This window comes from Salvelinus fontinalis, chromosome 25 (genome assembly GCF_029448725.1).
Source record: "Salvelinus fontinalis isolate EN_2023a chromosome 25, ASM2944872v1, whole genome shotgun sequence".
NCBI lineage: Eukaryota > Metazoa > Chordata > Actinopteri > Salmoniformes > Salmonidae > Salvelinus > Salvelinus fontinalis.
In genome coordinates, this window is record NC_074689.1 from 4,446,549 (window position 1) to 4,459,912 (window position 13,364).

Genomic DNA, 13,364 nt, shown 5'->3' on the forward strand with positions numbered 1-13,364 from the left:
ACAAACTCAAACCTACTGCTCTTTCCCAGTATATTCTGAAAAGAGAGCCACCAATCTGTCAAGTGTTGTCAACAGAGGTTTGACACTCTCTCTCTCTCTTGCAGCAGTTAAGGTACAAGCATTAGGGAAAATGGATTTAATTCGCTGTCCCGGGCTGGTGCGGGGGTGGTGGGAGCGGTTACTGAGGGAGGACCTTCAGATGACTGATGTGTTTTTGGAGAACCGCAGAACCGCTGGCTGGCATTGAGAGCGCTGGGTTGCGATGTTGTGCAATGCTGTTTGTCTGTGTGAAGCTGGCATGGCCCTCGTTTCTCTGCTCCTCTGCATCTGGTCGTCATTACGTAAGGAGGGGAGGGTATAAAGCAGGGTGCTGACGGGGCAGGGCCCCAGTGCCTGGATCATCATGGAGGCTGCTCTTTGGGTGTGCCTAACTTTTCTCTGTCTGCAGGGCAGCTTGCCCCAGCTCACACATGGTGCAGACTGTACTGGGACATCACAGGGGAAGAACTGTGTCAGTGGGCAGACCACCGGAGGAAAGGTAAGGGATCGGGACTTCAGGGTGTTCTGTTTTGGGGATGAGCTCTTTTGATCAGGTAGATGGAGTTGAAAAGTGTTGGTGCCTGAAAGAGAGATCCGGGGTGAGTTTTTTTTTGGTATGGATTTTATTATGTATTTAATTATTTTCATGATGAAACACGATGAAATGGCTTTTTACAAGCTATTTGAGACACTTCCCCAGACACTGCAGTAACAACATTAGCTCAGAAGCCAAAGAAAGCCAGTATGTGTGCATGTATAGTGGTCGAGGATGTGATATTTTGAGTGGAACACTTGCATGGAGTTAAACAGAGTTACACATTCCAGTAACCTGAAAACAAAGTCTCATTGTAACCTAGTCTCCAGTCGTACTATTACCAAATGCACCCAAGAATAACCTTGATGGAACAAACTCTCTGTAGACCTTTCGTGTGGCCACAGAGCTATTTGAGCTGTCATTTTTGCGGTTGACATTCTTTGTGGACATTCGCCATGCTCTGTCCAACGGAATCCTCCTCATCTGGCCAATAGATCCAGCAGATGCAGTATTTCAAATGAGGATTGTCACCCACAACATGAAAGACTTTTGAGTCTAGATGTATTTTCCGTGTGGAAGGTATAATGTGTTTTGTGTGTAATTACACTATTACAGTGTGTGCAATTATAAACTTCAGATGTGGTTGGGCTCTCTTTTGCCCTAGGCAGCATTACTGAAGAAAACTCTTTTGAATTCAACAAGTTTATTTGCCTGTGCCTTTTTCCACCAAGGTCACAGTGAATGTGGATAACGGAACAGAATATATTACAGGGGTATTTGACGGTGCTCGCCAACAACTAGCACAGGATAAAATGGACTACCCGGAAAGTTTTCATAATAACGAAATAAAAAAAAGAACAGGGCGAGTCCATGTATTGAGGGATATGTGACCCTGAAGAGCACTCCACCTGCACTGGATTGTGGGGTGTACAAGGCTTATGTACTGACCTTGGTACATAGTATGGTGTCCATATTGGACACCATATCAGTCTCAGCAGTAGTTGTTTCTGTCTCAGCAGAAGTGACCTCAGGGAGCGATATGTCAATGGAGGGGATGTACACCGTGAAAGGGGAAATACAAAACTTTGTTCTAGTGAAACTTACTCCTAACTCCAACAATATGGTCACTGTTTTACCACACTCATCCTGACAGGATATGTTTTTTTATTTATTTACTTTAAGTTACCGTTATACCTGTGTAATAACAATGTAACGACGTACAAACATGTGGTAATATAAAAATTTTGTAATTGCATATGAGTTGGGTTGGGGTGTTATTACATATGTGGAATAAAGATTTTTTTTTTCTTCACGTGGTAAAACGCTCTTCTCACAGAAAGAAGGGCTTGCGCGCCTAGAGCCATCTGCTGCAAGAAAGACCCAGAACCAGAAACAGCCACAGGTATATGAGCCTCCCTCTCCACAAAGACATCCTACCACAGTATTTTGACGTGGAATAAAGACGTGAAAAACTATGTCACATTTATTTCACAAGATCATGTTTTCACACGCGTAGTTTCGTGTTATCACGTGTCACGTTAGCACATTAACTTCACATGCGATCACATGCGGTCACATTACCACGTGAAATTCCGAGTTGTTTTCCTGTAAGGGCAGTGGCATGCATTTTATGCTTTTCAGCCCTCTAAAATTGCTCCGTGTTCATCAAGAATGTAATGAATGCCTCATGTATGTCTTAAAAGATGTGGCCGGGTGACGACTTGCCATCGGATGTGTCATTGGTCAGACAGAAGAGACAGTTGGGGAGGAACTCCCTGCTTCCTGGGTCCTTCTCAGCCAAGGGCTTCCCCAACACACTCATCAAAGTTCAGGTAAGACCGGAGAAAAGGAAGGAGGGAGGGGAAGATAGATGGAGAGGTCTCAAATGATCCAATGGGGCTGTTGTGTTGTCATTTTTGCGACCCCTTAGAAACAGGGGAGTAAGCAAGAATGCGAAGGTGCACTGGAGTTTTAAAAGAATCCTGCGTTGCTTTCGTGAAGCACTTGGTGTGCTAACACACCAGTGATGGCTGGTGTCATTGTAAATAGGAGGGGCTCATTGTAATGCCTGGGATGGAATAAATGGAACCGCATCAAACACGGTTTCCATTATTTTGATACCGTTACATTTTTCCATTCCAGTCTTTATTATGAGCCGTCTTCCCTTCACCAGCCTCCTGTGTAACATACAGTTGCCCCTTCTAGTTTCTAAATGATCCTACGGGAATGTTGTTCCTCCAGACAGAGCGGGCCAGGAGACACCTAGGCCAGTCGGGGACCAAGAAGAACAAGTATAAATCCAGAGTGGGATCCTTCTCTCTCCTCAGCAACAACAACCCCAGTGCCTCCCTACAGGTACACAACATTGCCACGATAACACAGGATCAGACCATCATATGATACCGGTCCATATGTTAATATCAGAACTGTTTGTTTCGTGAGATCCTCAAACGTACTGATGACATGACACAGTACATGTGCGGTGTCCATATTAGGACAGCCCAAGTCTCTGAGAGGCTATCTTAGCAATGCTCGGTCGACCTGCATTCAACCTTGTGTCATTGAAGTCTTACGTCATGTCATTGTTCTTCCAGGTAACCAGAGTACGGAGGCAGGTGCAGAATGAGAGGAAGAAGGCAAAGCCAAGAGGACGACCCGGAGCGTATTCCACATTGGGAAAATACGCCGAACCCCACACAATCCCCCCTCCCATCACCATCCCGGATCCGGGAGCACCCTCATCAGTAAAAAATAGCCTAGCATAGCGCCACAAGTAAATACTAGCATCTAAATATCATGAAATCACAAGTCCAAGACACCAGATGAAAGATACACATCTTGTGATTCCAGCCATAATTTCTGATTTTTTAAATGTTTTACAGGGAAGACACAATATGTATTTCTATTAGCTAACCACGATAGCAAAAGACACAACTTTTTTTCCCCACCATTTTTTTACTGCATAGGTAGCTATCACAAATTCGACCAAATAAAGATATAAATAGTCACTAACCAAGAAACAACTTCATCAGATGACAGTCTGATAACATATTTATTGTATAGCATATGTTTTGTTCGGAAAATGTGCATATTTCAGGTATAAATCATAGTTTTACATTGCAGCCACCATCACAACTCTCACCAAAGCAACTAGAATAACTACAGAGAGCAATGTGAATTACCTAAATACTCATCATAAAACATTTATGAAAAATACACAGTGTACAGCAAATGAAAGACAAAGATCTTGTGAATCCAGCCAATATTTCAGATTTTTTAAGTGTTTTACAGCGAAAACACAATATAGCATTATATTAGCCTACTACAATAGCCAACCACACAACAGCATTGATTCAAGCCAACAATAGCGATAACGAATAAACCAGCAAACGATATTAATTTTTTCACTAACCTTCTCAAACTTCTTCAGATGACAGTTCTATAACATCAAATTACACAATACATATATGGTTTGTTCGAAAATGTGCATATTTAGCGGCACAAATCGTGGTTATACAATATGAATAGTAGCCAAAATGCAAACAAAATGTCGGGAGAAATCTTGGGAGAGGCACCTAATCTAATCAATAACTAATCATAAACTTGATTAAAAAATAGAGGTTGGACAGCAAATGAAAGATACATTAGTTATTAATGCAACCGCTGTGTTAGATTTTTAAAACTAACGTTACTACGACATACAGCGTGCGTTAAAGCGAGACCGCACCGAAATGAATGGCGGAATATTAGTCAGAACAATTGACAGATATACGAATTAACATCATAAATTGTTCCTACTATTTGATGAGCTTCCATCAGAATGTTGTACAAGTTGTCCTTTGTCCAGGATAATCGTTGCTCGGTTGTAGATTGTCGTCTTCAACTTTGGAATTAGCAGCAAACATTAGCCATATGGTGCAGATGTGTCCAACTCAGCATAACGCAGAACAAAGAAAATCCCGAAAATCGCAATATACTGATATAAACTGATATAACTCGGTTTAAAATAACTACATTATGATGATTTTAACACGTATATCGAATAAAATCAGAGCCGGATATATCTAGCGCCTATAACAACAGCTTTTCAGACCGCAATCCTGAGGTCTGTCTCGCGTCATGACGAACGTAGAAAAGATTGCACCCCCGGTTCCAAGACCTCTTGTTCGGCCTCAGATCTACCTAGACACCCCATTCCAATTCTCACTGCTTACTGACATCTAGGGGAAGGCGTATGCAGTGCATGTTGACCCATAGATTACATGCAAATTAATAAACTGACCCTGGAACAGAGTGCCTGATTTCAGATTTCTCACTTCCTGACAGGAAGTTTGCTGCAAAATGACTTCTGTTTTACTCACAGATATAATTCAAACGGTTTTAGAAACTAGAGAGTGTTTTCTATCCAATAGTAATAATAATATGCATATTGTACGAGCAAGAATTGAGTACGAGGCAGTTTAATTTGGGAACGAATTTTTACAAAGTTGAAATGGCGCCCCCCTATTGACAAAAGGTTTTAAAGTCAATCAATAGACTATCCAATCAATCAAACTGTTTTGTCCCCAGAGCTAAATTCTGTTTGCAAGCAGGGTAAACATGTTAAGAATACACAGAGTTCATACAAAACAGTTGAAAACCAATTACACAAAATAGTTCAAAACTGTTTACCAATCTGTGGAAAAAGATTTGTGACTCTCTATCTAAAGTAAATGTTTGACCTGAACAAATAAATAACTTGACTCTTTCCCCAGGGACAGAGACGCAAGAGGAGCACACAGATGAAAAAACAGGATTGTTTGTTCCTAAAAACATTTAATTAAACAAGTGATTTGCTGAAGCGCTACTGCTTTAATAGTTCATGAACTGTACTTTATATATTCTCTTTGTAAACATATTGGTTTTACATGTATTATTTTAAAATGTTATAATATATACGTATACATGGAAAAACATTGCTGAGGACAAGTATACAGTATCTTTGAAATCCCCTTTAATATTGTCTTTTATGATCTGTTGATTTACACTTTAAATACATTTTTTTTAACAGAATTGTATTTTTAAAAAGGTGATTCTTTGGTAATTCTGCGCGTATATCAGATTCAAATGAAGTCAAAATGTAGGAGGACACTTCATGAGAGCTTGCCCCATCTTCTACATCTGCATTGCTTGCTGTTTGTACAGCGCTTTGTGACATCGGCTGATGTAAAAAGGGCTTTATAAATACATTTGATTGATAAGGCTACAGAGGTTTGTTATTTTCCAGGTTAGTCTATGACAGAGTTGGGCTTCACCTTGACAAATGGACTAGTACATTTCACTATTCCCAAAAAACAGGCTGTTCCATTAGTCCAATAAATCCCAATTCTCCCTCCCTGTTGCCCAGTGCAACACCTTGAATTCCCACACAACGGGATCTGAGAAACTGACAGAAGTTATTCAGAAATTGTGGATTAGTGGGGTAAATGTCACTGAGATTCAATTACAGATGTCAGATCCCCAAATGGCACCCTATTCCCTACATAGTGCATTACCTTTGACCAGAGCACTATGAGTCCTGGTCAAAAGTAGTGCGGTATGTAAGGAAGAGGGTGCTGTTTGGGCTGCAGAAAGTGAATCCCCAAGGCAAGGAGGATCGGGGGAAGAGTCTAAACTAGCAGGCAAACCTTTGTGCTGAGAGGGCGACTATTCTGTAACATTTATGGGCATTGGACCAGTTGCTAGCGGGGGGAAAAAATCCTCAAGATGTAAGACTGTGTAAGCCATCTGTTCTAGAAGTCCAACTTAATTTTTTTTATTCATTTCGCCAGCACTAGGAAGCTCATGACATAATTAATGGAGATGGTTTGAGTGTTTTTGCACAGAAGATAAGTCTTGAATGCCCAGCAAAGCTACTGTGTGAACGTACTGTGAGAACAAGGGCTTGGTGACTCCAGGGCAAGGATTCAAGGTGAGGTCCAAGTCTGAGGTGTCCATATTAAAACTACCTCAGTCTCAGCAGGAGGTGTTTCAGTCAATCTCTGGCATTATAGCCACAAGGTAATTGTAAATACATAAACGTTTGTGTTGCGAAACATGCATATGAAGGAGTCCTTGCGATAATCATGATGAATTCAAAAAATGATGCGATTTACCACATATCCAAATCTTTATTTACATATCTTATGAGCATATTAAGGCAGTGTATGTCATGTTAGTTGTAAATTACTCCATTTTATTGAATCGAACAACACAATACCCCATTTTGTTAGCGTCATCTGTAGTCCAGCAGACAACAGTTGTTCTACCTGATCTTCATACCATAATACAGTAGACTGCTATTCCCCCACAATCACATTAAGGCAGAACAAGAGTTGATCATGCTCATGTTTTAGATATGCAAATCTCAGAATCTCTGTATGTGGAGATCTACGATTGGCACCCACAGTGACTTGTAGGCGAGACTGGCCTGTCAATCAATCGCCCGTAGCTCCCGTGACAGATGAAGCTCCTTCACGGCACTATTAATCTGTGTTAATTAAAACCTCTATTAACCCTTCAGTTACCCCTGCGGTCTGTCTGAGGTCTGCCTGTGCGTTAACCCATCTTGTTAACCCCTGCAAGACCTCACAGCTTGGCCTGGGCTTTCCTCATCTGGTCCCTGAGCTCCAAATGGGCGATGGACGACATGTGCACCTCGTCTGGCCCGTCTGCTATGCGCAGAGTCCTGGCGTACGCATACCTGTGGAGGGACAAATGGGTCGTGTTCATTATGCACCAAACGGAAGAAAAGGGACTGAGACAGGGAGGCACTACCGGAACATGTCCGATAAGAAACGCTTGTTTTCGCTTCAAAACGTTTTGGTACATTTTGCTGGAGTGTGCACTGATGAATGAACCATTGTCATACTCCATCTGAACAATAACAATAATTATTTAGAACATACTGTAGCTCATTCCGGTGATACAGCAGCATCCTTAACATGCAATAGAACAGTGTATGGCTTAAGACATCATAGAGACAGTTAAATACCCTGTAGCCTTGAGGTGAGTGAGTGAGGGAGGGGGGGGGGTGTGAGAGTGAGAGAACTTGGCCAGATGAAAGTGTCATTTGTCTTCTGACAATAGACTCTATTAGTACTGTAGTTTGCACTTGAGACACACACATGGTAATTGATCATTGATATTCAAAGCCATTTCCCTATGTTTCCCCTCTTCTTCCCCATTGCCTGTGTCCATCTTCCGTTGTAAGCGTTGAGCTGCCACCCATCACTGTCTGCGTGGCTGATGCTCAGTGGCAGATTGCCTGCCTGTCGACCTTGTGAGAAAGCATTTTTCCATCTCACAGTGTTTGTCTGCTGTGACTTGGGCTGTTGCTGTGACCATATTACCGCCACGCCGGCAGTCATGAGTCATGACCATTGTAAAATTCCACGTGACCGCTGAGTCACGGTAATCTCCTTTTATGCACTCTGGACATGCGTTGGCAGTATCCAACTGGCTATCGCTAATGTCCTGGTACTCAGCGCTCCGTTGTCCCTCTAATCACTCAGACATCAATGCAAATACAATCAAAAATCGAATCAAACACTTTTCATCGAAACCGTATCCTGCTTTTAAAACTAATCTCACTGTGATGATTCATTTGAGGAAAGAATTTCAACAACAAGGTTGAAACTGAGTGGAAAACATGGTCGTTGTGTGTGGTGTTTCGAAGCCTAACAACGAAATGGACAGCGCTTTCTAAGGTGATGATTAAAGGTGCAATATGCAGCAATTGCTCTGCCATTTCCTGGTTGTTACAATTCGAATAGTTTGCCTAATTTCTGGACAAAACAAGCAAGTATGGTGTAGAGAATCATTGTACCATCTAAACTGCTGTGAAATATATTTTACTTAAGAAAAAATATCGTATTTTCAGCTGTTTGAAGCTGGTGTATAAAACCGAAAGTAAAAGATTCTATGTGAATTTGTTCGGGTAGACCAAAAAATGACATATTGCGGCTTTAATTCAAAACACCCATACGCATATTACAGCTTAAAATAATGATTGTGCAGTTATACAATACATAGCCTACAGCATATTACACACAGCAGAAAAACACGAAACAATGCTGATTTAAGATGTCTTTGGTACAACTTTCTAACCACGAGTCTGGGAGAAAAGTATAGGCCTAGGCGATGCTGTTGGTTCATTGATCGTGCAGGGCGGCTTACAGAGATACCCTACAATTATACTACATTTATATTTCATTTTGTATAGCCTAGTAATAGGGCAATTTTTATATTTTAATAGGCTGACACAATACCGTTAGCTACAGAATATCTCACCCCTGTGCGTTTCCATATCCTCTTCTCTCCCTTTCTCCAGCACGCAGAACGAGTGGCTGGCAACGGTTTAATGAAATATGTTTTGTTGTGAAAACTAGCGATGTTCCCAAAAAGATTTCACTTGTTTTCCCAAATTAAGCACTGGGTAGCTGCAGTAACCGGGTCAGAGAGTCCATGGCATACAGAGTTTGGGCGGAATATCATCTGTCTCGCAGCGAGAGGCCACATGCTCCTCAAACATGATGCGTGAATTGAAATACATTTCTTATAAGCCCAGACATTTCTATATGCAATCCCGTGTGAAAGCAGCGTTTTAATGGTTGCCAAAAGAAATGGGGAGGATCACAGCTGCTACTACGTGTATTTCTCCGCTGTTCATATTAAACACATGCTCCGCTATAAAAACCAAAGTAGCCTACCCCACATCAGTGAAAAACTAACCGGAGGGAAAGCGGCAACCATTCGCTACGGAGGACATGTCTTTTTTTCTCCTGCCCATTTGATAATAGGCCATTCTAAATCGAAACAAATGTCCCATATTAGTGAAGACAGGATTATATTGAGAATAGACTGATAGGTGAAAATATGATCACTTGATGAGAGAACAGCGTGTGCAGGCTGAGGCAAGGAACAGAGCGCAAGCTTTTTTTTTGCGAATTTCTCAAATCATCAATAGCCTAAAGTCGCATCATGCAGCCCATATATTTTTGGATTTCTAAGACATTCTAAGGTTTGTATCATTCACAACTAAAGTTGCCAAATAACTCAATCTAGCATTTAGGGCGTTTCAAATGATCACTTTTACGCTCAACATAGCCACTTCATATGCGCACTCGCTCCGGAATGGGAAAAATATCCTGTCTATTTTATTCAGCTAAGTTCAATTATATTCTTCTTAATATAAAATCATTTAATATAAAATAATGGCATATCTTGTCTGCTAAATGAACAAGCCTACAGCCTATGGCCTGGTTCATAGCCAGATAACATACAGTAGACCAACTCAAAATATGTTCTTCTGAAATACATTTTCTTCATATTGTAACGACCCTGGGTTTATAAGCGTGGAAATCGACTTTGCCCTTTGCGGCACAGTCGACTGCGCGCTGGACTTCGGGCTAGAAGGTCGAGGGTTTGAGACCTGCTCTCTGCTGCTTCATTACAATATCATAATGTTTCTTTAGACCTGCTTAAAATAAATAATGGTTATATTGTGATGGTGTATATTAAATTGATTTCTTAGACTTTAATTCATGTAGATGCTCCAATGGCGTGCATCAGTGGCTTGTATGCATGGAGGGGCTAAACGTCTTTATGTTAAATTTAACGGTCAATTACCGTGAGACCGGCAGTCTTTTGCATGACAATAACAGGCTGCCAAAATGTCATGATGTCACAGTCCTAGCTACAACCGTAGACATTTTCTGAGGAAGCGGGCGAGAGGACAGGTAAATTGTGACATTGTAATGTGCAGCACTGCCTGGCAGTGTCTGGATCAAAACAAACGAGGGTCATAAGGAACCAGCTGTATCGCTAAATGACAATTGATAACGTTTGCTTTGAATGATTCTAATGAAGCTAAAAATCAATACTGATCTATCAAAAAACAACAAAGCAGTCACCTCAGTTAAAAAACAAGACTAAACTAGCTAAATGACAGCTACTTACATCTGAGCGAGGGGGAAGTCTCCAGATACACCCGCACCACCATACACCTGGATGGCAGTGTCCACTACCTTACACACCATCCTGCCAGCAACCACCTTGATCATGGCAATCTACAAGAGACCATTATGAAGAAATTAACAGGGGGACCAGTAACACTTAAGGTTCATGAAATGCAATACTACATAGGGAATAGGGGTTCCAATCGGGACGCAGGCCGGGCGAGCCACGCGTCCCAGAAAGAACCTGGCTGGTGGCGTGTTCAGTGTTGCCGTGTGTTTTGATCATCCACCCCTGGGACATCTTTGTGCCTGGAAGAGATATCTCATATTTCTCAGAAACAGCACCTGGCCTTTAGATGAGAATCTCTGTATTAATGTGAGCGTTAGGGAGAATCACAGTGTGTTATTCAAGAAACAAGGTATTCCAGGACACCACTCCTTGTCATAACTCCTTACACCGATGGTGGTGGGGTGTGTGTGTGTGCTGCTGTAACAGCTACAAGCAGGACATCAGGCGGTGTGGAGCCGAAGCGTAAACTGAGTGCTACTCACAGCCCTGCGGGATTCGGCATTTAGGGAAAATCTCCACGCCGTGAAACTGATGGAACACAGGCAGGGGTGTGGCGGGATTGACACACACACACACACACACACACACACAGTGGAACTCTAGGATAATGGCGAAAGGTTGTTAACATAGTGCTGTATAGCCACTAATTGAATAGGCCTCAGGTTCTCCTGTTCCATTTGCACAGCTGTTCCAAGCTATTTGAACTACTGATGACTCACTGTACATGGTACTGAAACATTATCAACAGAAAAGGCCAATGTATTTCGTAGCATTCCATTCCCTTGATTCCATGAGTAGAATAAGTATTACATGATTTGCTTAGCTCTGATCCAGGCTGTTACGTGCGGGTCGCTGATGCTGAGCCTCGTCTGTGTCAGCAATCCGTGCGTAACGCCCTGGATCAGAGCTACTATTTGTCCGACCCTACAGTATCGTGTCTGTGAGGGGATGTGATATGATAGGAGATGTGAGTGACAGCTCTGTAGTCACTCCTTAGTCCATCTCTGTTCTGACCTCAGACACGGGTCACGCTGTCACAATGAGTTTGCCATGTCTTCCTCGCTGTCGTCTCCCGCGTCCCCCTTATCAGATTAAACGTGGGGGGCGCTGGCTCGGCCCTTCCCTACCCTCGCTCCTTCACTCACCTCATGGAGTGCATCCCAAATGGAACCCTATTCCCTATATGGTGCACTTCTTTTCATCGGGGCCCACAAGGCTCTGGTCAAAAGTAGTGCACTATGTAGGGAATACAGTAGGGGGCCATTTGGGATGCAAATATGTACTAATCTACCCTCGGGTCTCCCATCCCTCCATCCCCACTATTCTCCATTCACCTTATCCTCACCTCTCCTGTCAGTGCACCTCAGTTCAGCTCTCGCGTCAGGCTGATATCATGTCAATCATATTGTAGAGTCCTATTATGTGAGATACTGCGGGTGACTCTTCACCTCTGTGTGTCCCTTGGTTGGTTTTCGAGTTCGGATAGGGACAGGCCAGCTCGGAATACAACCTAGTGTGTGTGTGTGTGTGTGTGTTTGTATGACAGATCTGAAAGCCTCTGTGTATGCACAGTGGCTAATAATACAGATGTGACATGAGAGCCATATCAGGCTGACCTTTCTAAGCAGGAAGCAGACGGCTGTAATTCATATTTACAGCCCATTGACATTCTGACGTTTTCAAACACACATTTACATAACCAGGCGGTCTGTTTCAAGCAGGCACAGTCTTTACGCCATATTACATTCAGAACTGTCACATAACAGTCAGGGAGACAATCACGCGGTTTGTTCTGCTAATGAGGTGTGTGCGTGTCACCTGTTTCCGGGCGCTCCTGCTGCCCAGTGTGTCCAGAGCGTGAGCAGCATGCAGGGTCAGTAGGCGAGCCTGGTCTATTGCCAGGCGACACTCTGCTATCCAGTGGGCCACAACCTCCTGGACACAGACATACAGCACAGCCAGTAAGTCAGACATTCACAGAGGCAGACAGATATTCAGACATTTAAGCAGACAGACAAACACACAGACAGACACAGACAGACAGACAGACAGAGACAGAGACAGAGACAGACAGAATCACACACACAGCGAATAGAGACAGACAGAGAGAGAGCAAATAGACCAGATACAGACAGACAGAGAGAGAGCAAATAGACCAGATACAGACAGACAGAAAGAGACAGAGAGAGAGAGCAAATAGACCAGATACAGACAGACAGACAGACTCACTCAATCACAACGTACAGCCCATGAAAAGCTCATGAAACGTTTTGACAGTAACTCCATTGGACCTCTAGGTCTCAGCAATCAAGCGGTTTATCGAGCAATGTGATTTCCTCAATTGAATAAAAACTTGATAAGATAAAATACATTTCCCAATAGTGAGTTATTAGGGTTTCTCTACAGTTGTACAGTCGCTGTGCTGTGGGCATCTGCACGGGCTAAGCAGCGCACACATCCAGTGATTCCAAATGCAACAACAATTAGCATATTTCACTTGGCAACAACAGCGCTAAAAGCCTTAGCACGGCATAAATCCTCATTTCATACACTCAATATTTCTAATCCTCACACTGTAAAGTTTTCATTTGCCACTGTCAGACAAACTCCCTGTGCCAGGGTATCGAGCACTAAGAAATTCCCATCACTACCCCTTTGTCAGCTTAGCACTAGCTAGATTTCAAAATGTTTAAGATAAACTTGACACGGCAGAGCCCTGAGCACCATTACGTTTCTCAGCTCC

At 42.6% G+C, this 13,364-nt stretch overlaps 2 protein-coding genes across 2 annotated transcripts in view; one reads left to right on the forward strand and one right to left on the reverse strand.

The window, feature by feature from the left end:
* Positions 1-287: 287 nt before the first annotated feature.
* Positions 288-5,626, forward strand: LOC129822780 (uncharacterized). Its single transcript, XM_055881182.1, has 6 exons — positions 288-538; positions 1,911-1,976; positions 2,278-2,406; positions 2,816-2,929; positions 3,169-3,347; positions 5,329-5,626. Exons 1-5 carry the CDS (start codon positions 404-406, stop codon positions 3,337-3,339), a joined length of 615 nt encoding a protein of 204 aa, XP_055737157.1. The 5' UTR covers positions 288-403; the 3' UTR covers positions 3,340-3,347; positions 5,329-5,626.
* A 1,077-nt stretch (positions 5,627-6,703) lies between these two features.
* The window catches only part of acad11 (acyl-CoA dehydrogenase family, member 11), a 48,802-nt gene continuing 42,141 nt past the window's right edge, over positions 6,704-13,364 (reverse strand). The window contains exons 18-20 of the mRNA XM_055881178.1: positions 12,440-12,556; positions 10,553-10,662; positions 6,704-7,295 (exon numbers count right to left, since the gene is read on the reverse strand). Coding sequence (XP_055737153.1) covers positions 7,181-7,295; positions 10,553-10,662; positions 12,440-12,556 — 342 coding nt within the window. The 3' untranslated portion in view covers positions 6,704-7,180. The remainder of the gene's footprint in view (positions 7,296-10,552; positions 10,663-12,439; positions 12,557-13,364) is intronic.

What these genes read in the sequence shown, in the direction of transcription:
- LOC129822780 (XM_055881182.1), top strand. Translation starts at nt 404, where the DNA reads ATGGAGGCTGCTCTTTGGGTGTGCCTAACTTTTCTCTGTCTGCAGGGC. An exon ending in GGCAGACCACCGGAGGAAAG is followed by an intron (nt 539 to 1,910) that starts GTAAGGGATCGG and finishes CTCTTCTCACAG; the next exon opens with AAAGAAGGGCTTGCGCGCCT. An exon ending in ACCCCAGTGCCTCCCTACAG is followed by an intron (nt 2,930 to 3,168) that starts GTACACAACATT and finishes TTGTTCTTCCAG; the next exon opens with GTAACCAGAGTACGGAGGCA.